Source organism: Tiliqua scincoides, chromosome 4, assembly GCF_035046505.1.
Source record: "Tiliqua scincoides isolate rTilSci1 chromosome 4, rTilSci1.hap2, whole genome shotgun sequence".
NCBI classification, from domain to species: Eukaryota; Metazoa; Chordata; class Lepidosauria; order Squamata; family Scincidae; genus Tiliqua; species Tiliqua scincoides.
This window is the reverse complement of record NC_089824.1, coordinates 106,787,294-106,808,725: the sequence shown is the minus strand read 5'-3', so window position 1 is coordinate 106,808,725 and position 21,432 is coordinate 106,787,294. Positions and strand designations below refer to the sequence as shown.

The window sequence follows — 21,432 nt, the reverse complement described above, 5'->3', positions numbered from 1 at the left end:
AACCAATAAAGAAGAACATCAGAATAGCTCTATTTGTTCCTAAGGCATATTTATTTGAACACATGAAATTGCCTTATATTGTGTTGAACCTCTGGTACACGGAGCCCAATATGGGCTACTCTGACCAGCAGCTGCTATCTGCTGTCTCTATTTCCCAGTTCCGAGTTTCTTCTAAGTTGAGATGCCAGGACTCTACCTGCACAACTCATAATACAATCCAACCAGGGGTTAATCGGGGCTGGGAGGGGGGTGGGATTGGTGGTGCTGGTGCAGGCCTTACCCTATTCCCTTTCCAGGGCGAGATGCACTCAGACTTGCGCTGGCAATTTAGCAGGCACAGGTCCAAGTAGGCCCATTGGTGCAGTTGAGGCTTTCCCTGGGGCAAAAGTCCCCTTGCCTTGAAGAGACCTCCAGACTACAGGTTTCCCCCACAGGATGCAGCGCCAGCCGCACTAGCGCTGCTGCATCAGTGCAGGGGAATTTCATTAGAACTGGGCTGTAAATTTGCCACAACGGACAAAAGATTCAGTTATTGTCTTGCACAGCATGGTACACTGTGTTGGAAATAATCTGTAACAATACATTCCTTCTTATGTTATACCCCTTTGCCTATAATATACCCAAGGCATAAAATAATATGCTCTTCCACGGTTTGCCATGACAACTGGTTCTTAGCAGATGTGAATCAAGTGATTCATCCTTCCGAGCTCAAATTTTGACATAGCCAAGAGTCAAGCCAAGTCGGTTTAAAATAGGTCAAGCAATTTTCCCTACCTTTCCTTGCAACTGTTGGGTCTCAGTCACATGATCCTGGTAACTGGCCTGCATACGGGCTTGTATGGCAGCCATCTCTTGTTGATGAGTCAGCAGTTGCTCCTTCAGTTTGTTCTCAGAAGCAAGGGCCTTTGCCTTTTCAACAGCAAGTTCCTTCAAGAGAATGCATTTGTCATGAGCAAAGTTTTGGACAAAAGCAGTGTCTGAATATACAGTGTGTAGCACCCTCATTAATCAGGCAATGCTGCAATTCTTATGGTTATTTAACAGGCTTATTGCCTACCTTTCTTGATAAAAGACACTCTAAAGTGGCTTTCTTGTGATAACATTGATATTATAAGCCTTAGTTTAAATGAAATACAGAGATCCCCTCTGCATAGAATGCTTGCATCCTGTTGTCCCCATTTATGGCAATGTTCCTGCTTAGGGGCACATCAGTCAGTGTTAGTCCCCTGCTCCTATTAGAATTCCTGGCAGCCCTATCTCTGTCTCAGTTCAACAGCAGAAAAGCCTCTCATGCTCACTGCCCCACCAAGCTGCCACCATCCTCACTGCCTCCTTGTGCTCTCTGCAGAAACAGGAGAAAACTTAGCAATGCACAAGAGTGGACTTGACTGCTGCAGGAACCAAAACCTCAGTCTCAGAGCAAGCAGAGGAGCTGTTGAGCACCACTCAGGAGACAGAAGAGTGCGTATCTCTCATGGGGTGGACTGGTCCCAAGCAACTTGCAGGGTTCTTTTAGTTGATTGAGGATTGCCGGGGGAAGGGCTGTGGACCTCAACTTTTTTTAAATCACAGACACATTGCAGACAAGCTTCATAATCACAGAAGGCTCACACTGCTAGCAAGAGTACAAGCATTCAAGAACACAGATCCACAAGCAAGGAGTTTCTCCAGGTAGCAGGTGACCAAATTCCAACATGAGAATTCTAAGTCCCACTTCCAAGGCCTTCTTGTGACAGCACTTAAAAGGCCACACCAAAACTACCTTTGAAAATTCCCTCAGTTTAGCTTTTGCCACTGTTGCATTTTCCTGCTCTGTTGTCAGTTGCTTCTCTCTCTCTTCCAGCTGTCGCTTCAAAACAGCAATGGGATCACCTTTCTGAGTTGCCTATAATAAGAATCAATGATCAGGAGTAAATTCAGTGCTACACAGCTGTTGCATTCTTCTCTCATCAGCTATCTGACCATAAGATAATTTCTTAGTATCATAAAAACAAGAATGACATCAGACAATCACTGAAAGTCACAAGCTATATCCGGTATTGTTTCATAGTTATCTACCACTAGCAATAGGTCATGCATTGTTACCAGAATGAAACACTTCCCATTTCCACCAGAAGCCAAAGGTCAGTGATAAGAGGTGCATGTTCTGTATGGGGAAAGCCCCAGGTTCCACTTCTGGTTTCTCAGTGTGGCAACAAAGTCTAGTCCATGAGCCAGGTCTGAAATCTTTCAGATAGAATGCCTTAAGCGAGCGGCACAATGCCCCAAGTAGTCATGCATCTTGTTTTCTAACCAACACCCAGTTATATAGGCATCAGAAGATGGGGCAGGTTGCCACTTAGAAAATTCATTCATTTTACATTAATTTACACACAAAGCATAGACGTGTGGCAATCACACAGCTCCATCTCTTGGGATGTACATCTTCCCAAAAGCCACTATTACAGTAGTTCTCAAAATTTTCTGCCCCATGGCCCACCTTCAGTGTGGAGCTTGGCAACCTAGAAGCATTGGAGGTGACGCGACATCACATTACTGCTAAATACTTCTGGGTTGCAGAGCTTTCACATTTTTTAAATGTGAAAAGCCTGCCTCTGGAGTGTGTTCTCCCTGATGAGCATGTTTCTGTCAGTGAGAACATGACATGAGTCAACCCAGAGCAGGCTGAAGAATGGGGCAGGAGTAGGGTGGAATGAGGAGACGATGGGGCAGGGGAGAGTAGATCAGGCCCAGGAGGGAGCAGGGTTGGCAGCGGTGGTATATGCTGAATCCTAAGCCCCTTCCAGGGCCTGATCTGCCTGCATGCAGCTATATGGACATGTGCCAGTGACTAAGCTGGTGCAGAACCAAGTTGCCCACAGCAGTTGCTTGGGTTTCTATCCATACTCCGAGGAGTCATCTAGCAGCCAAAAATCCCACACAGGATGGAGTGGAAGCTGCACCAGTGCCACTGTATTGGCACATGGGGATTTAAGTCAGATTGGGCTACTTGACTCATGGTAGAATTCCCTCTGCCTCGTTCATAAGACCTTTTTATTTATTGCCAGCTCTGCTATCTTACAGTTGCACAGAACTGTGAAATATTTATGTAAAGAGGGAATGCTGAAATAGCCACATTTTCTATTGTGTGCAGAAGTGTGCATATCAAAAGATAGCTCATACCATATGCCATGTGTCTTGAACACCTCCTGCTTTCTCAGTCAAGATTTCGATAAGTTGCTGTGCTTCGCCTTCAGCAAAAACCATGTTTTTAATTGTGGAAATCAACGTCTGGTACGGAAGGTAAAGTGCATTCTCAGCATCTGCAGTAACTGAGGGGCAGGGGGAGAAAGTAGGCCAAAAATGTCAAAGCAGGAGAGAAAGAAACAATCTACCATCCAACAAATCAAAAACAAGCTTTTAAAAATACATGAGTTTTCCCATTATTCATTCTCCTTTAGTAACATACTTCTTAAAAAATATTTTTTTCAGTTTTACGAACAATTTCAAAGACACAAGCTAATAAAACGTTTATAACGTGCCTGTCCATTCACGGCTATAAGCAGCACACGTGGCATGGAAGAGGTTTGTTTCTTGGAGAGGAGGCTTCCAGACCATAGGCAACCAAGTAAATGATCTGTATCAGTGTTTCTCAAACTGTAGGTCGCAAGTCAATTTCAGGTGGGTCCCCATTCATTTCCATATGTTCTTTTTAACATATTAGACTGGAAGCTACTGTGGTATGTGACTGCAGGCACGATCCTATCCTGCGCTGGAACAGGCAAGCCAAGAGGCTTGTGCAGGATTGTGGCCACAAGAGGCTCAGCCAGAGGCAAGGGGAAACATTTCCCCTTACCTCCGGGTAAGGGCCGCTCGTGCCTATGTGTCTCCTCAGACTTGCACCACCTCTTGAAGTGGCACAAGTTCAAGGAGAGTGGAGTGGCTTGAAGTCGCTCCATTCTCCCTGGAAAAGGGGGTTGGGATCCGGCATAACTGCTGGATACCAGCCCTGCCTCCTGCTCCCCAACCGCCTGCTCCTGGGACGGCCCACTGTCCACCCAGGAACGCCTCCCTCCCGCCTCCTCCCCACCCACCCCCCACCTACATTTGCTGCTTGTGTCAGCTCAGTCAGGCCGACACAAGCCTGGGAGAGGAAGCCAGCACAGAGGCTTATGTCAGCCTCTGCAGGCCAGTGCTTCTCGGAGTGCCAGCCCAGCTTCCTCTCAAGGAGGAGCAAACATGCCTTACAGCACATTTGCAACCCTCCTAGGTCTTCTTAGGGTGCAATCCTAACCCCTTATGTCAGTGCTTTCCAGCACTGACATAAGGGCACTGCAGCTCCGATGTAAGGGAACAAACATTCCCTTACTTTGAGGAGGCCTCTGTGAGTGACACCCAGCTGCAGGATGCAGCACATGTCCCATTGGCACCCCTATGCCAGTGCTGGAAAGCAATGACATAAGGGGTTAGGATTGCACCCTTAATGACTATTTAACCTCACAAAGGTCAGCAAGGCTGTTTTTAAATTGCCCAGCAAAGGGACATTGTTTTTTAAACAGATTTGCTTTAATGCATTTTTTGCCATCCAAGAGTTCCCAGAACCCTCAGGAATAATAAGACTCAAACTGTACTATGTATATGCTTTTAACTATGATAGTAAATGGGACTTACTCCTGGGTAAGTGTGGGTTGGATTGCAGCCTAGGATTGCAAAAATGTTCCTGCTTGATGAGGTCACTTCCGGTCATTACATCACTTCTGGTGGGTCCTGACAGATTCTCATTCTAAAAACTGATTCCCTGTGCTAAAAGTTTGAGAACCACTAACCTATATCTTATTGCTTGCTGTATCCATTCAAAGGTAGCATGTATTTTACTAAAGCTTTTAATTTCAAAACAGTTTGACTACACATGCAGCAGAATGAGCTGCCACAGCCCTCAGGTAATGAACTGGCGAAATACTAATTCACAGCCCAATCCTACTGGGCTCCTATGCAGGATGGGCATGCACATGATCAAAAATGCACATTGCAGCCATGAGGAAGCCAGTGCTGTCAGGCCGGGGGGGGGGGGGAGATGGAGACAGCAGCAGAGGCTGCAGTCATATTTTATTTCCCCCTCCTGCACCTGAAAGCTCAACACGGGACTATTTGAATCTGCACTCGCAACTGAGCTGGCACAGATCCAAGGAGATCCAGAGTATGCCTGCCAGGGCCCAACACACCCTGGCTAAGGGATGCTTCCTTATCCTGAGGAGACTCCATCTGCTTTCCTGGCCCCGTGGGATCCAGAGGCAGCCATTTCAGCAGTGTTTTACCATGGGACAGGCAGCCCTGTTAGAATAGGGTTGACAGACTGCAAGTGAGGGCATAACACTGAACAAGAGTCTCCCATTTTTTTAGGCTAACTAGCACACCAGAGAGAACAGTTTCAGTCCAATCCTCTCCCCACTACTCTGATTTTCAACTGGCATGGACTTGTGGGTCCTGTTTTTTTAAAACTAAAGAGCATTCAGAAAGGAGTTGCCAAACCCACATTCCATTACTGGCACTAGCAGGGGCCTGAGCTTTCATATTTGCATTTCTTTTGAAAGAGTTAACACAGTGGTTCCCAAATTTCCCATTGCCATGACCCATCTCGTCCTCCACACTGGGTTGCTACCTGCTGCAAGGCCTTCTTAGGAGGGCCTGGAGGCCTCGGTTGGAGACTCACTCTACTGGCCTCCAAATGGTCTGCAGAAGAGTCTGGAAGCAATTTCTGGTGAAACTGGAAGTTGCGTCCACAAACAGGAAGTTGCTTTTGGACACTTCTGCAGGTCATTCATATTAATTCTAGAACTCAAGAAGCATAAAATCCAACTTCAACTGATAACAGGTTTTTTGTATAGAAGTTTTTGTTTTGGCATAAAAACATCGCTTTTGTAGTTTGCAGGGTGAACTGGACTGGAAATCAAACAATGCGATTTTAAAACTGACATTTGATGGTCACCATAAGCATTTTCCATATCAAATTACCTAATATGCAGTCCAGCAAGATCAGAAGGCAAAAATTCTACAGTGCAAGCATCCCAGACATTTGCTAGAAATGCATCTGCCAAAATTCTGCTTCATGCATTTCTATATGGGAAAGTATTTGCCCAAACCATCACCTACTATTGTAAAGATTCCATCAGAAATTCTACAAGTGTACTAAAGTAATCTATCATTTCTCCTCTAAACCTTAATCTGCGTAACAAATACAATGCATCATCATTAAGCAAAAATACTGGATTTTAAAAAATGTTCCAGCTTCTTCAGAGTAAGGTTTCAAACTAATGTATCTATTATGAGGAAACAATCCAACTCCTAGGGGAAAATCTCTTTTTCCTACAAATGACAGTGCTGTGTACACCACGGCTGAACTAGGAACTTGGCTATACAGGGGCCCCCCATATCCACAGATCCTGTATCTACAGATCCCGTATCCACAGTTATCTGTGGATCAGGTCCAGGCCCCCCCCCCAGCACATGCACCCCTGCATGTGCTCCCTCTGGAAGCAAGGGGAGCTCTGCTCCCCTCACCTCCAGAGGGGAGTCTGAGACCAGCAGAGGCCGAAGCTTTCCCTGGCCTCCCAATGCCTTACAAGGCATTAAAAACGTCATTTCCGGTTTCTCCATGAAACCAGAAGTCACATGTTTTGAGCTATACAGCTCAGTCTGAGCCTGGTAGAGGCCGGGGACGGACATCCCCTCCTGAGGCTCCCCTTAGACTCACCTCTGGAGAGGGGGCGGCTCCTGGACTGCAGGGATGGGTGTTTGCCCATATCCGCAGTTTCACGTATCTGTGGGGAGTTCTGGAATGGAACCCCTGCGGATAAGGGAGCATGGCTGTAATAAGGCAATATAATATTTTGTAGAACCTTGTGGTCAAGCGTCCACAAATGCAGTCTCCATGCCAAGTGTCCCTCCCACCTCTCACAAATATGACAATCCCAATCCTGTCCCAGAGCAGGGTGTTGGGGGTCAAAGGATCATCCCTGCAGTCATACTGCACTTTACAGCAGTGGCGAAGCTAAGGGGGGGGCAGGGTTACATTGCCCTGGGTACCAGGCCTTGAGGGGTGTCAAGAGAGTTTGACACCAGTGGCCAAAATTATGGAAACCATGGTATTTATAAGTACAGTTATAACCTAATTAGCCACAGATTTTTCACCTGTGGTTTTATCTCAAGGCAATAAGAAGGGCCTTTTAAAGCAAAACAAAAAAGACATTTAACAATAGCCTTGTTAATGGGGGAGAGGGCAGCCACTAGACAATCCATCATTCATTCTAACTCCAGGCATTTAGAATAGCCTCCTTCCCAGGCAAGTGACCCCTCCCTTCCCCGCCCCCCCCAGCATGTGAAATAATGCAAATCATTATCACCTTCTCCATTCTTTCCCTGCACTGGGCACTAGGGGAAGGGAGGGTTGCTTTCCTGGAGAGACTGATTACCTCTGTTTGCATTACAAAAGGTCAGTAAGGCTGTTTTTAAAATCACTGAGCAATAGGACATTGTTTTTTAAATGGATTTGCAAACCCAAGTGAGTTCTGGGAACCCTTGCAAATACTGACCCCTTGCAAATACTGAGACTCATCCTGTAATACCATCATATATCATTTGATAGGTAATTTAATGCAGAATGCAATGAAACAAACGGCAATGAATTATCTGCACTCTATCAAAGGTTACAGCCAAATAAACAGAAAAGGAAAATATAACTGCCTTAAGTAACAAAAAAGGGATTTCTTTAACTCTAAACTGATAATTAAGACAAACTGTTCAGAGAGCTAGGTGTTATGACACAGCAAGGAACCAAGAAGGTGTTAGTATGAGTCAGCTCTCATTTCCATGTATCATAATACAGTTACCCCTGCTGAATGGGTAAAGAGGCACTTTTCAAGTGGTGTTCCTCCCCAAACAGGGGGAGAAAAACTGTCCTTGTTCACCCCAGCATAATACTGTATCTTTTCTAGTGGCTGTTTGCTGATGTTCTATTGCATCTTTTAAAATTGTGAGCCCTTTTGGGACAGGGAATCATTTTTTGTCTGTAAACCGCTTTGTGAACTTTGTTGTTGAAAAGTAGTACAGAAATATTCTTAATAATAATAAACTCCTATTCTGTTGTGTAAGCGCCATCAAGTTGGCCACTGGTCTTTTGTTTGGCGCACAACCACTCCAAGCACACCGCAACCCAAAAGTAATTGGCAGTGATGTCATCACATCATCACAATTACTTCTGGATTCTGTCATATGGGAGGGGGGGGTGTAAAAAGTTCTTGTGCCCCAGCAGTTAGCTATACCACTGCTTTGCAGAAACTCCATATATTTCATGAACACTGTGTGACTACAAGGATGATCTCTCACTCTTCCCCAGTTCCAGCTTTCTTTGAGACCAAGTGAGCTCTAAATCAAATAAATACGAATACAGATATTCTACCTCTAAGACCACCAACAAGTTTCAATACAATATTTACAGCAACAAACTTACCTGATTCTTTTTTCTTTTTAGCAACAGCCTTCTTCTTAGAAGTTCCATCATGCTCTTGGTTTCCAGATGCTTCTGAGTTTTTTATTGGCACAGAAGTAGTTGGCGGAGCATTCTGCAGAATCCCACCTGGTGGAACAGAAACTACAGATACCTCCTTTGGAGCCACATCAGAAACTTGTACGGCAGAAGTCAGTGGAGGAGATGCTGCCAGGATGGAAGGCGGCTCCACTTTTATTGCTTTCTTTTCCTTCTTTTTCTTGTCTTTAGGAGATGGGGTAATCTTCTCCTTCTCCTGAGGAGGAGCTGAAAGTTGCAGAACAGGCGGCTCAAAGACTATTGGTTCTACGATCAAAGCAGGTTCAGGGCTCATATCCTTAAAGCCATCAGAAGTATCCAAAACCGGATCAGATTCAGCTATTCTTCCATTAGGTTTCTCTTCTCTTTTTTTAGCTTTTCCTTTCTTCTCTACAGGTCGCTCTTTTTTCTTCTTCTCCACCTTGTGTTGGCTGGCTTTCTCCATCTCCTTGCGCTGGTTTGCCAAGGCTTCCTCATAAGATGTCTCTTTCATTGAAAAGGTAGACACCAAGAATATCCCTACGGCTGAGACTAGCATGAATCCTCCAAAGACCATGACGCCCAACATCTGAGGGTCATAAAAATCCATTTTCCACTCTAGTTTCAGCCTGCAAAACAATAGTAAGTTAATGTCAAAATTCAGTATATGAACATATGATGCTGCCTTATACGAAGTCTGACTGGATTGGTTCAGTACTGCCTACTCTGAGTGGTGGTAGCTCTCCCAAGAGCTCAAGCAGGGGTCTTTTCCAACACTGCAAACTCTAGATCTTTTAAGCTGGAAGCATCAAGGGTTAAACCTAAGGGTTTCTGCAGGCAATTAATGCACTTCACCACTAAGTTATTATTCTTCCCCAAAGTGTTCAGGAGTACCACTATGTCTGCCTCATTCTGTTGCCCGATACATGCACTTTGTCTGATATGTGGTGCTGGACATAGAAAGTATCAAGAAAGCATGCCCAGGTCAACTTTTGGCATTTTGAATTGGGCTGATGGGAGAGCATTAGGCTCCACAGGACTCAGGCCAAGTTTTAGCTCACCAGTGAAACAACCCACACACCCACCCCAACTCTAGCTGGCTGGCTTTGAAGAAGGCTTGCCTTTCTTTTGCATTTGGAAAATTCCATGACTGGCCATACCTTACTTTAGTCAGCAAATTTGATCCTGTAAACACCTCACGGGAGCTTCCTCGCTTGGAGTAAACAGAGTAGTTAGGAATACAAATGAGGTACCTTCAGCCTCAGCTGTTAAGTGTAGAGAGAGAAGAAGTCAGGAGAATTATATGGAGCACATATCCATATCCAAATGGAGCACATATGGAGCACATGGATATAACAGCCTATCCTCCATACCTTCTTTACCCAGGCTTCGCGCACTGGAGAGGACACTCCAACTTCGCCATACGGTGCTGGCACAACACGGGAAGCAGCAGTTTACCGGTTATAAGTCTTCACTCGATTGGCATAGAGCGTGATGCCAGGGGCTGCTTCCGACAGTGGGAGAGATCATTGCATCTCATTGGGCAGCTACCGCCCGCCTTAAGCTAGGCAGTCCCCAGCCAGTAAGGTGTTGCCTCGCCACAGTCCATTAACCTCACGGGGTGCATGTGGTTTAGGGTGAAAACCGACAAGCGGATCGACAACTCTGCACCATGCAACAGAAAACAGAAAACTCCTGCCCTAAAGCAGGGACATAAGGACAATGACACCTGGCTTCTCTGACAACCTGCAAAAATAGACAACGCACGCAAAACAGCTGTCATTGACATGGAGCTGAGCAGACCACAGATGGACATTGTCGCCCTTCAAGAGATGAGGCTGCCGGATTTCGGATCCGTCAAGGAGAGAAATTCTCATTTTTCTGGCAGGGAAAACCACAAACGAAACCAGGGAACATGGCGTTGGCTTTGCGGTCAGAAATACCCTGCTGGAATCCATCATCTCACCTACTGCAGGAAGTGAAAGAATTTTGTCCCTGCAGCTCCAGTCACCAGCAGGACCTGTCACTCTCATCAGTGCATATGCACCGACTCTGTCATCTCCAGCAGAAGCCAAAGACAAATTCTACAATGACCTGGCCACCACTATCAAGAAGATCCCCTTAAAAGAGCCATTGTTCATCCTCGGCAATTTCAATGCTAGAGTTGGTGCTGATCACAGTTCGTGGCCCACTTGCTTAGGTCAGTTCGGCACTGGGAAGATGAACGAAAATGGCCAAAGCCTGCTAGAGTTTTGCTGTCATCACGGTCTCTGTGTCAGCAACACGTTCTTCAACACAAAGCCCCAACATAGAGTCTCTTGGAGACACCCAAGATCAAAGCACTGGCACCAGCTTGACTTGATTCTCTCTCCTTAGCGTTGTAGGAAAGCTGTCTGCCCGAGTTGCACTAAAGAGGCTCCAGGTACTTGCAGAGAGTGTCTATCCAGAATTGCAGTGCAGATTTCAAGCCAACAGGTCCACCACTGATATGGTATTCTCCCTTAGACAGCTGCAGGAGAAATGCAGGGAACAACGGCAGCCACTCTTTATAGCCTTCATAGATCTCATGAAGGCTTTCAACCTGGTCAGCAGGGACTGCCTCTTCAAGATTCTCCCCAAGATCGGATGTCCACCCAGGCTCCTCAGCATCATCAGGTCTTTCCACAAGGACATAAAGGGCACTGTTGTCTTTGATGGCTCCACATCAGACCACTTTGACATCCAAAGTGGAGTGAAGCAGGGCTGTGTTCTTGTGCCAATCTTGTTTGGGATTTTCTTCGCTGTCCTGCTGAAGCATGCCTTTGGAACTGCAACAGAAGGCATCTATCTCCGGACCAGATTGGACGGAAAGCTCTTCAACCTCTCCAGACTGAGAGCAAAGTTCAAAGTCCAGCTGAAATGTCTGTGTGACTTCCTCTTTGCCGACGATGCAGCTGTCACTACCCACTCTGCCAAAGATCTCCAGCAGCTCATGATTCGTTTTAGCAAGGCCTGCCAAGATTTTGGACTGACGATCAGCCTGAAGAAAACACAGGTCATGGTTCAGGATGTGGACTCACCACCCTACATTACAATCTCTGCACATGAACTGGAGGTTGTCCATGACTATGTGTACCTTGGCTCAACGATCTCCGACACTCTTTCTCTCAATACCGAGCTAAACAAACGCATCGGTAAAGCAGCTACCACGTTTTCCAGACTCACAAAGAGAGTCTGGTCCAACAAGAAGCTGATGGAACATACCAAGATCCAGGTCTACAGAGCTTGCATCCTGAGTACACATCTGTACTGCAGCGAGTCATGGACTCTTCGTTCACAACAGGAGGGGAAACTGAACGCTTTCCACATGCGCTGCCTCCGACGCATCCTTGGCATCACCTGGCAGGACAAAGTTCCAAACAACACAGTCCTGGAACGTGCTGGAATCCCTAGCATGTATGCACTGCTGAAACAGAGACGCCTGCGTTGGCTTGGTCATGTCGTGAGAATGGGCGATGGCTGGATCCAAAAGAATCTCCTCTATGAAGAACTTGTGCAGGGAAAGCGCCCTACAGGTAGACCACAGCTGCAATACAAGGACATCTGCAAGAGGGATCTGAAGGCCTTAGGAATGGACCTCAACAGGTGGGAAACCCTGGCCTCTGAGCGGCCCGCTTGGAGGCAGGTTGTGCAGCATGGCCTCTTCCAGTTTGAAGAGACACTTGGCCAACAGCCTGAGGCAAAGAGGCAAAGAAGGAAGGCCCATAGCCAGGGAGACAGACCAGGGACAGATTGCACTTGCTCCCGGTGTGGAAGGGCTTGTCACTCCCGAATCGGCTTTTTCAGCCACACTAGATGCTGTTCCAGAACCACCATTCAGAGCGTGATACCATAGTCTTTCGAGACTGAAGGTTGCCAACTAATTGGATATGGAGATACATACAGGCAAGACTTTCCCAAAAATGCTAGATCAGTGGTCTTTTTTCTGCCATGACCCACACTATGCAGATTACACTTCATGACGGCTGGCTCCATGCCTTCGGTGTATCACTTCCAGCCTATCCTCTCGCAAAGAACCCTGAGCCACCTGTAAGTCTCCATGATTTGGCAGTGCTGGGACCCCTGAGGTCGGGCTGTGCAGAAAGTGGTATGGAGCCAAGCGGGCCGCTTGGGGGCTATCAGGGCCCTGATTTAACTGACCAGGATGCCACAACACAAGGGCCTTCCTGTACGCCTCCCATGGCTGCCGTAGTGAGGCACAGGTCCTGGCTTGCTGCCAATGCCACTGTCAAACCAGCCCTGTGGCAGCAGGGCCACTCAACAGCCAACCTCACACAAGGCTTTTTAGGGCGTTAAACAGAAGGCACATTTGTTGCCTCATCTGGGTGCGCCAAGATGCAGAACACAGGCACTCCACCACTGACAAGCATCAGCATCCTCACCGCTCCCACAGCAGCACATGAACCAGCGGGTGAGCAGGGCCCAGCAGTGCTTCCCCAGAAGCAAAGCCAAATGGAGATGGCACACTGGAAGGGGCAAGTCATAACTTGCATAACACTACAGCCATAACACCTCATATGAGGCATCATGACCCCCAGGTTGAAGAACATTACACTAGATGACCAGAAATAAAAGTCATGTCATGATCACAACCTTTGCGATAACATGTATTTAAACAGATAATGACATTTTCTAGATCAATGTTCTTCAGCCTGTGGGTCGTGACCCCAATAGGCTCATGAAGTCTCATTTGTGGGGGTCACAGCAACCTTTCAAAGCCTGTGCAAGAGAGGACTTGGATCCAATCCAATAATGGTACTGCCTGATCAAAACTGAGTTCTTGATATAATCCTGCACAGCCTCTTCTTGCTGTCTTGCCCTGCAGCTCCTAATGCTGGCCCTGCTGTTACCCTGAGTATACCAGTGCCAATTCAGTGCCAATTCAGGCTGTTACCTCATGGGGCTGTTGTGAACACACTAGAGAGGCAGGGCGGGAGGGGGCAGGGATGGACAATCTGGGCAAGAGCAGATAGGTCCTAAGAGCAGGCAGGATCAGCACTGGGTCCCCAGATTCATTATTTATTTGTGGGTGTTTTGCGTCATGGCATGAAAAGTGTTGAAGACCACTGTTCTAAAACAATTCCAGTTGGTGGATGGAATCTACTTCAAGTATTTAGGCTAATAGAACTGCTAAAGAATTTTAAATCTCTGCTCTACAGAGATTCTACAATTTCATAACTCTTGAGAAAGAACACTAGAAACTATGGTTATTAGTATCTCGGCCAGTTAAATCCCATACTTTTACACCCACAGAAAGTTTTCACACACAAAGCTGCAGCAGCAGAAGAGGCTGTCTCTAGCTCAGCTGCATACTATAGCTAATCCAATCAGCAAAGATTAGTGTATTCCCCTCCAGCATATAAATCTAGGGCCATCTCATGCCATTAAAGCACCCTAATTGGGAGGAAGTTGTATGCCACTTTCTCCTCCTCCTCAATCTGTGCCAGCACTGTTCTCTTTCCTGTTTCACCACTGTTGCAACAACAGATAAGAGTCAGAGAGTATACCAGTGCCAATTCAGATTTCAATACAGAAAGATTCCTAGTAAAGCTCACAAGTATAAAATTCAAAGAAGTAGGCTGCAATCCTAACCTCACATTCCTGGGAGTAAGTCCCATTGAACACAACAAGGCTTACTTCTGAGTAGACCTGGTTGGGACTGTGCCCATAATCTATTAACAGAATTTGACACTGTTGCTTTTTAATACAGTATATCAGTGGTCTTCAACCTTTTTCATGCCATAACCCCCCCCCCCCAAAGCAAGCAAGCAAGCAAACATTTATTTATTGGGAACACACAGCTGATCTTGCCTCCCCTCCCAGGCTCTAATCTGCCCACCACTGTTTCTCCCTACCTTTTGTGTCTTCACAACAGCCCTATGAGATAGCAGCCTGAGCAGGGCCAGCATTAGGAGCTGTGGGGCAAGACAGCAAGAAGAGGCTGTGTGGGATTATATCAAAAACTCAATTTTGATGAGGCAGTATCATTATTGGATTGGATCCAAGCCCTCTCTTGCACAGGCTCTGAAAGGTTGCTGCGACCTCCCAAATTAGGCTTCGCAACCTCATTGGGGTCATTACCCACAGGTTGAACAACAATGCAGGTTATACAGATACCTGTATATCAAATCTATAATAATGTTATTAGTGTCGGTCAAACATGCTTAGTTATTTTTGACTCAAATAGTCAGAGGAACGTCTTTGGCATAGATATTCAAGTTCTATTCAATCGCTGCTAATAATTATTTAATTATTATTAGCAGCCATTGCATAGAACCTGAGTTATTGTCACAGTCCATTGTTGCTTAACAATTAAGCACTCAAGCTGTTGAAGTAGTGAGGGGGTTAGAAATACAAATGATCACATGTGACAATCCTTTCTGAAAACCAGGGAGAGAGTGTATGCTCCCTAAACGCAGCCCCCAAATACGTTCAGGAACAGTACATTTTTAAGGCATTCCTATGGACCTGCAACAACGACAGCTTCGACGCCAGTTTGGAAAACCACAGCAACGGGACTGAACAGAAGCAAGCCCCTGAAGCAAAGGTCCCATCTGACCAACGGATGGGCCGGTCCTGGCCAGATGACAAAAGAAAGCTGTGCCGCCACCTATGTTGCCCTGACATCACGGCGCAATATATGTTCAGTATATATGATGGGATGCAAAAGATCTGGAATAACCCCAAGCAAGGCGCAAGTTAATGGGGACCCTGCGCCAAGCCTGAGAGGACAGCCACCCCTCCCACAGAGCAGAGGTTCTGCAGACCTCCTCTGTGCACTGCCTCAGCTGGAGGAGGGGAGCCACCCGGACTCTTACCCAGCCTGGAGACTGGGAAGCCGGGCTCAGCAGGGGGCGCAGCGGGCCCTGGGAGAGCCCAGCTCCCGACTGGGCGGGCAAGGCGCGCACGAGGCGCCTGCCTAACGGTCCAGCCAGGGAGGATCGGGAGAGAGGCCGGGGAGGAGGCGCCGTCCGCGGGACTGTGCGCAGCGCCCCTCCTCCCACCGGGAGAATTGGACACGTCGTCGTTCCGCCCAGGCTGCCGTGGCACGGCACAGAGCGGCCCGCGCAGCCTTCCCGGGCAGGGCTCCCGCTGGCAGGCCCTGCCCCCGTTCCCAGAGGGGATGCCGCGGGGCTGGGGGCGCCTGGAGGCGGGGCAGGCCGGGCACGGGGCCGGCAGGACGCCCCGACAGCGGCCCCGAGCGCCAGCACAGCCCGCGTTTTGGTGCCTTCCAGGGTCGCGCTCCCCAAATCACAGCCAGAGACTGGGCAGTGCGCCCGCAGTTCCTGAAACCCCTTCCCTGACGATCTTCCTCACCTCAGATCACAGCCCGTGCCTGTCTACTCAGAAGTAAGTCCCACTGTAGTCAATGGGGCTTACTCCGAGGTAAGTATGGACAGGATTGCAGCCTAAAAAGCCCAATCCTATGCCTGTCTACTCAGAAGTAAGTCCCACTATAGTCAATGGAGCTTACTCCCAGGTTAGCATGGATAGGATTGCAGCCTCAGAGCTCCAGCCCATGCCTGACTACTCAGAAGTAAGTCCCACTATAGTCAATGGGGCTTACTCCCAGGTAAGTGTGGACAGGACTGCAGCCTAAGCGGGTGCCCTGATCCGTGCTAGTCGGGCAGGCTCGAGGAAAGGGGAGCGGTTTGTTCCCAAATGAGGGCGCGTTGAGGGTTCTTGAGGCGCACTGGCTGGACACGCTCCCGCGCGCACACATACAGCCTGCCAGTGGAGCGCTGCTACCAAAGCCAGGTGTGAACGTGGGGGCACTGCTCCTCCACAACGGTCCACCGAGCAGCTGTGAAAGAAGAAGAGATCGCCCCCTGGGCACTGACACGCCATAGGAATGAATGCATGTGGCCAAGACGAGGGCAATGACCGAGGGAGTAGTACTGTACCACTCCGTTGCTCTGCAAGGCAGGGATGGGGGTCTCTGTCAACTCGCCCTGAAATGGCCAGTGGGGAGACTCTACCTACCCCCAGTCCCCCACCCACATCCTCCACGTGCCAGCAGCCCCCATGCTCCTTCCACGCGTGGAGTTCTGCACCGCTTGAACTGTTTGGAGCTGCGTTCCATGGAATGCCAGAGACTCTTCCACGTTCGCAGAGCACAGCCATCTGAGGCTGCAGTCCTGTCCACACTTTCCTGGGAGGAAGCCCCATTGACTGCAATGGGACTTACATCTGAGTAGGCAGGCTTAGGATGGGGCTCTGAGGCTGCAATTTTATCTACACTTTCCTGGGAGTAAGCCCCACTGAGTATAATGGGATTACTTCTGAGTAGACATGCCTAGGATTGGGCTCTGAGGCTGTTATCCTTAGCCACACTATCCTAGGAGTGAACCCCACTGCCTCTACTGGGACTGACTTCTGAGCAGACAGGCAGAGGAGGGGCTCTGGGGCTGGAGTCCTGTCCACACTTTCCTGGGAGGAAGCCCCTGACTCTAACGGGACTTACTTCTGAGTAGACAGGCTCGGGGTTGGGCTCTGCCTCTGCGGGGTCCCTGCCACTCATCCCCCTTCCCGGGCCCTGTGCAAACTCTCCCCACCAGCTTCCCATCTGGGGCTCCAAACTCTTGCCTGAGTTTTCTCCCCTGGAACTTTTGCTGCGCCCTTTACAGAAGCTCCGCAACTGGCAAGGCAGGGAGATGAGCTCCTTCCCAACGAGACAAGCCGGAATTGCCGCCTCCAGGTCCTCCTCCCGAGCGCCGCTGCTGCTGTGGAGTCGTGGCAGTTTTTTTTTTAACCTTCCCGGAGCTGGCGATGGGCTTTTTTTTACCCTTCCAAGTGGACCTCCCGCCCCCCTCCCGGCACTGAGGATACAAGCCTTGGGCCGGGGTTGGTTGAAATCCTGCCACTCCAAGTCCCGACCACCCAATGAGAAGACCCTGCGGCGGCTTGGAAGTTGCCGGGAAGGCGGGTCGAAGAGCAAGGAAGACCAATCAGGCGCCAGGACCAGGTGGGTGGCTTCTGGGAGTTGTAGTTTGCAGCGGGCAACGCGAGGAAGTCCAAGATGTGGCCTTTTAATTGGTCATCGCCGTCCGAATGCCAAGCTGGGCTTTTGTGGGATTCCTGGAAATGTCTGGCTGGTCCCTGTTGTTGGCCCTTTGGCTGATTCAGCAGGATGATTGACAGCAGTGGTCTTCAACCTTCAACCATGCCATGACCCCAGTACATACATACATAGACACCAGGGACATGGTGGGTGGGGAGGCAGGTGAGGCAGAGCCTCCCCACTGGAGTCCTTTGAAAAGCACTGCCACCATGTGAGGCACCCACAACCCATGCGCTCTACACTCCCTCCCTCCTCACTCCACACGTGAGTTGTGGGTACTTGGTGGTGCTTTTAGGACTCAGGTGGGGAGGCTCTGTCTCACCTGCCTCCCTATCCACCCACCACACGTCCCTCATACATACATACATACATAGACTGGGGACCCAGTGGCAATCCTGCCACCCCTCCTGGAACCCTATCTGCCCACTCCCTGCCCCATCACCACCTACTCCCTGCCCCCTTAATGCCCTCCCAGCACTGTTACTAAGAAGCCTGGTGCTAGTGAAAGCTATTTTAGCAGCTATTTTAGACTGCTAAGAGCTGAGCACAGGGTGATGACCAGATGTCATAACCAAAAAAGAGAATGAAGCACTCCAAAATGCAGGACATGACAAAATAAGTGGAAACACTTGTATATTTATTTCATATGGTTAATTTAGACACAATATTATTAAGTTTTAAATTATATTGCATATAATTTATTAATTAGAAGAAGGCTATGTGCTGTCTGCAGGGGCCTGCACACAGGGTAAAGGAGAACATTTAAGTTCTTCTCCAGGACATGAGACTAAAAAAGAGGACATGTCCTGGAAAAGAAGACATCTGGTCACCCTGACTGAGCAGGACTGGGACACAATCTCCTGGTTCTGGAAGGGGTACACCAGATGCCTCCCCTTTTACCTGGTGGTGGTCTAGTCCAGTGATTTTCAAACTTTTTCATTCCCATAAGTTGCTGCGACCCCACAGCTGAGGTGTCATGACCCCATTGGGTTGAAGGTTGGAGAGCACTGGTTTACTGTACTTTCTCATTGCAAATTCACAGCAGCACAGATTCTCAGAGACCAATTAGAGTGTTGTCCTGAGATGTTTTTGTAATATTTTCTTTAATTACAAATATATAAGTAGAGCATAAATGCAGTAAGGTTCCCATGCGTTCCGAAAAGAGCAATTGCTGCAGACATCCTCAAGACTGCATAAGCTGGCCTGCTTATGCTAAAAAAAAACCTCTCAATTTAAACTGTAGTTGGCTCCAAACTGTTTCCTTTTTTTATTAAAATTTTTTATTATTTTTCAAAAACAAATATAAACAAAACACATGACACACTACACAAACACACTATTAGAGGGTGCAGGAAATTTATTTATTTATTCAGGTATTTATATACCGCCCTTCTTGGTTGTCAGATTTCTCCTTAGACTTTAATCCAAGGCGGTTTACATAGGCAAGGCTGTTCTAAACCTTACAACTGAACAGTTCTCGTCTTTCATAGAACTCCTCATTCCAGCTGGATTCCTTCCCGGTCTGGCCTCTCTCTGGCCCTTCGCCTTCGGCGCTCCACTTGACAGCAACTCCTCTCTGCCACGGAGGGTCAGCTCATCAGTATATCAGTTCTCGAGTACTTCCAGTTGTTTCGAACTGGCAGCCTCAGATCTTCAGACATACAAGGCAGCAGCTCTACCAACTGAGCTAGACCTCCTGCCCTGTGAAATCATATATCACTATAACTAATCAGTCATTACATATCTCCTAATTAATTTCCTCTTCTGTATTTACCTCTTAATATCATTTATCATTCATCTATCAGATCATATATAATATATATAAATAGTACAGTCATCTAAGTGCCCTATCATATTTTTCTACAACTTCATTTTCAACCAAGCATAAGGTTTCCATTGCTCAATCTGTGTCGGTTTTCGTTGTTGATTCAAAATTTCTGAGAGTCTGTCCATTTCTGCTACGTTCATTATTTTCTCTATTAATTCATCTTTCATTGGGATTTCGGAATCCTTCCAGTATCTAGCATATAAAATCCTCGCTGCAGTTAGTATCATAATAACTAAATAGTAGGCTCCAAACTGTTTCTTTACACAGTCTTTCTCTCTCTCTCTCTCTCACTTACTAGGTGGAGAGTATTACCTCCGCAAATTCAAGTATATGTTGTTCCAGGTTAGAGAGTGATTATCTGCTATCATTCTGATTAATTGTTTTGTATCCTCTAGTTGTCCCAAATTACCTGGGGTAGTGATAAATAGTTGTCCTACTGTGATAAATATTAGGAAAATCTTGGAATTTTTTTGCCCTTTGCTGCAGTACTGTTCAGCATATTTGTAATCCTTTTGGTTTTTTAATGTTGACATACTTTAGTGTCAACATGAAGTTGGTCAGCAGCCTTGACCCTTAAATTGGAGTGATTCAAAAGTGTTGGTGCTAGTACTGTTTTCAGTCGATACAGCAACAAAAGCTAAAGCTCTCAGATTAAGACTGCAATCCTATACAGTACATGCTAACCTGGGAGTATGTCCCCTTGAACTCAGTGGGACTTATTTCAGTCCTATGCATAGGACTGGGCTGTAAGGGAGTAGTTTATCTGGGAGTAGATCCTATGGAACATATTTCTGGGTAGTGTAGCATTATGCTATAAGTCAGATCTGAGCAGTTCTGTTGGTCAAATCTTTGCACTCTAAAAGTTTTGGAATCCACTTTTCTTTCAAATACATTTCATATCGTAGAACACCTGACATACTCTTATAGTGCAACCTTGTGCATATTTACACAGAAGCAAGTATCATTCAAGTACTATTCCTTCCTGAGTGTGCACTGAATTGCAACTTTTGTGTATTATCTTTATCAAATTCCTACGAATTTTAACATTCACAGATAATATTTCCACACTCGTTTTAAGATTAAGAATGTCATTTAATATTAGTCATTTGATATAAAATTGAATTTAGCAATTATAAACATACATATTTTGAATATGTTACACAGTGAATGGAGTGTCACCTAAATAAATAAAATAGTGCACCTGTAAAACAAATTAAGCTCCAAAAGGCATGACTTTATGGTGGTAACTGGATTGTCTTGGTCATCATCATGACTACGGGTGCAATCCTAACCAACTTTCCAGCACTGGCATAGCTGTGCCAGTGGGGCATATGCTGCAGTTGGGGGGCAGTCATGGAGGCTTCCTCAAGGTAAGGCAATGTTTGTTACCTTACCTCAGAGTTGCACTGGCCTTACCTCAGTGCTGGAAAGTAGGTTAAGATTGTGCCCTAACCGTGGTCTTTATTTGACAAGGGAAGCAGAATAATATGGCATTACTTCTGTCGGAGAAATCCTTCTTATGATTTGCCATCTAAAGGGGCTGTGTGTAGGAGTACAAGGGCTTCTAGCTCCCTATATTCTTTCCTTTTTGTTGTTGTATACTCTTGGTAAAGCATGATTATGGTGATGTCACCAAGAGCTTCTATACTCCAAAATGTACTGCTGTACCTAGAGGTGTTTGTTTCGAGTGAGTATGATAGGATTACAGTCTAAGGGCGCAATCTTAACCCCTTATGTCAGTGCTTTCCAGCACTGGCAGAGCAATGCCAATGGGATGTGTGCTGCATCCTGCAGTCGGGTGTCACTCATGGAGGCCTCCTCAAAGTCAGGGAATGTTTGTTCCCTTACCTCAGAGCTGCATTGCCCTTTATGTCAGTGCTAGAAAGCACTGACATAAGAGGTTAGGATTCCGCCCACAGTCTTACTGAACACAATGGGTTTACTTCTGAGGAAAGTAAATACTGT

General features: G+C 47.1%; 1 protein-coding gene across 5 annotated transcripts in view; it reads right to left on the bottom strand.

Annotated features, from left to right (window-relative positions):
* The window catches only part of RRBP1 (ribosome binding protein 1), a 48,789-nt gene extending 31,458 nt beyond the window's left edge, over positions 1–17,331 (bottom strand). For 3 of the 5 annotated variants that reach the window (XM_066623396.1, XM_066623394.1, XM_066623392.1), the window contains exons 1-6: positions 17,165–17,331; positions 8,486–9,168; positions 6,731–6,823; positions 3,163–3,311; positions 1,763–1,885; positions 775–927 (exon numbers count right to left, since the gene is read on the bottom strand). In XM_066623396.1, coding sequence (XP_066479493.1) covers positions 775–927; positions 1,763–1,885; positions 3,163–3,311; positions 6,731–6,823; positions 8,486–9,149 — 1,182 coding nt within the window. In that variant the 5' untranslated portion in view covers positions 9,150–9,168; positions 17,165–17,331. Of the gene's footprint in view, positions 1–774; positions 928–1,762; positions 1,886–3,162; positions 3,312–6,730; positions 6,824–8,485; positions 9,169–9,699; positions 9,763–17,164 lie in introns of those variants that run through there. The other 2 variants (XM_066623393.1, XM_066623395.1) reach the window with 2 other exon arrangements.
* Between the last annotated feature and the right edge of the window lie 4,101 nt (positions 17,332–21,432).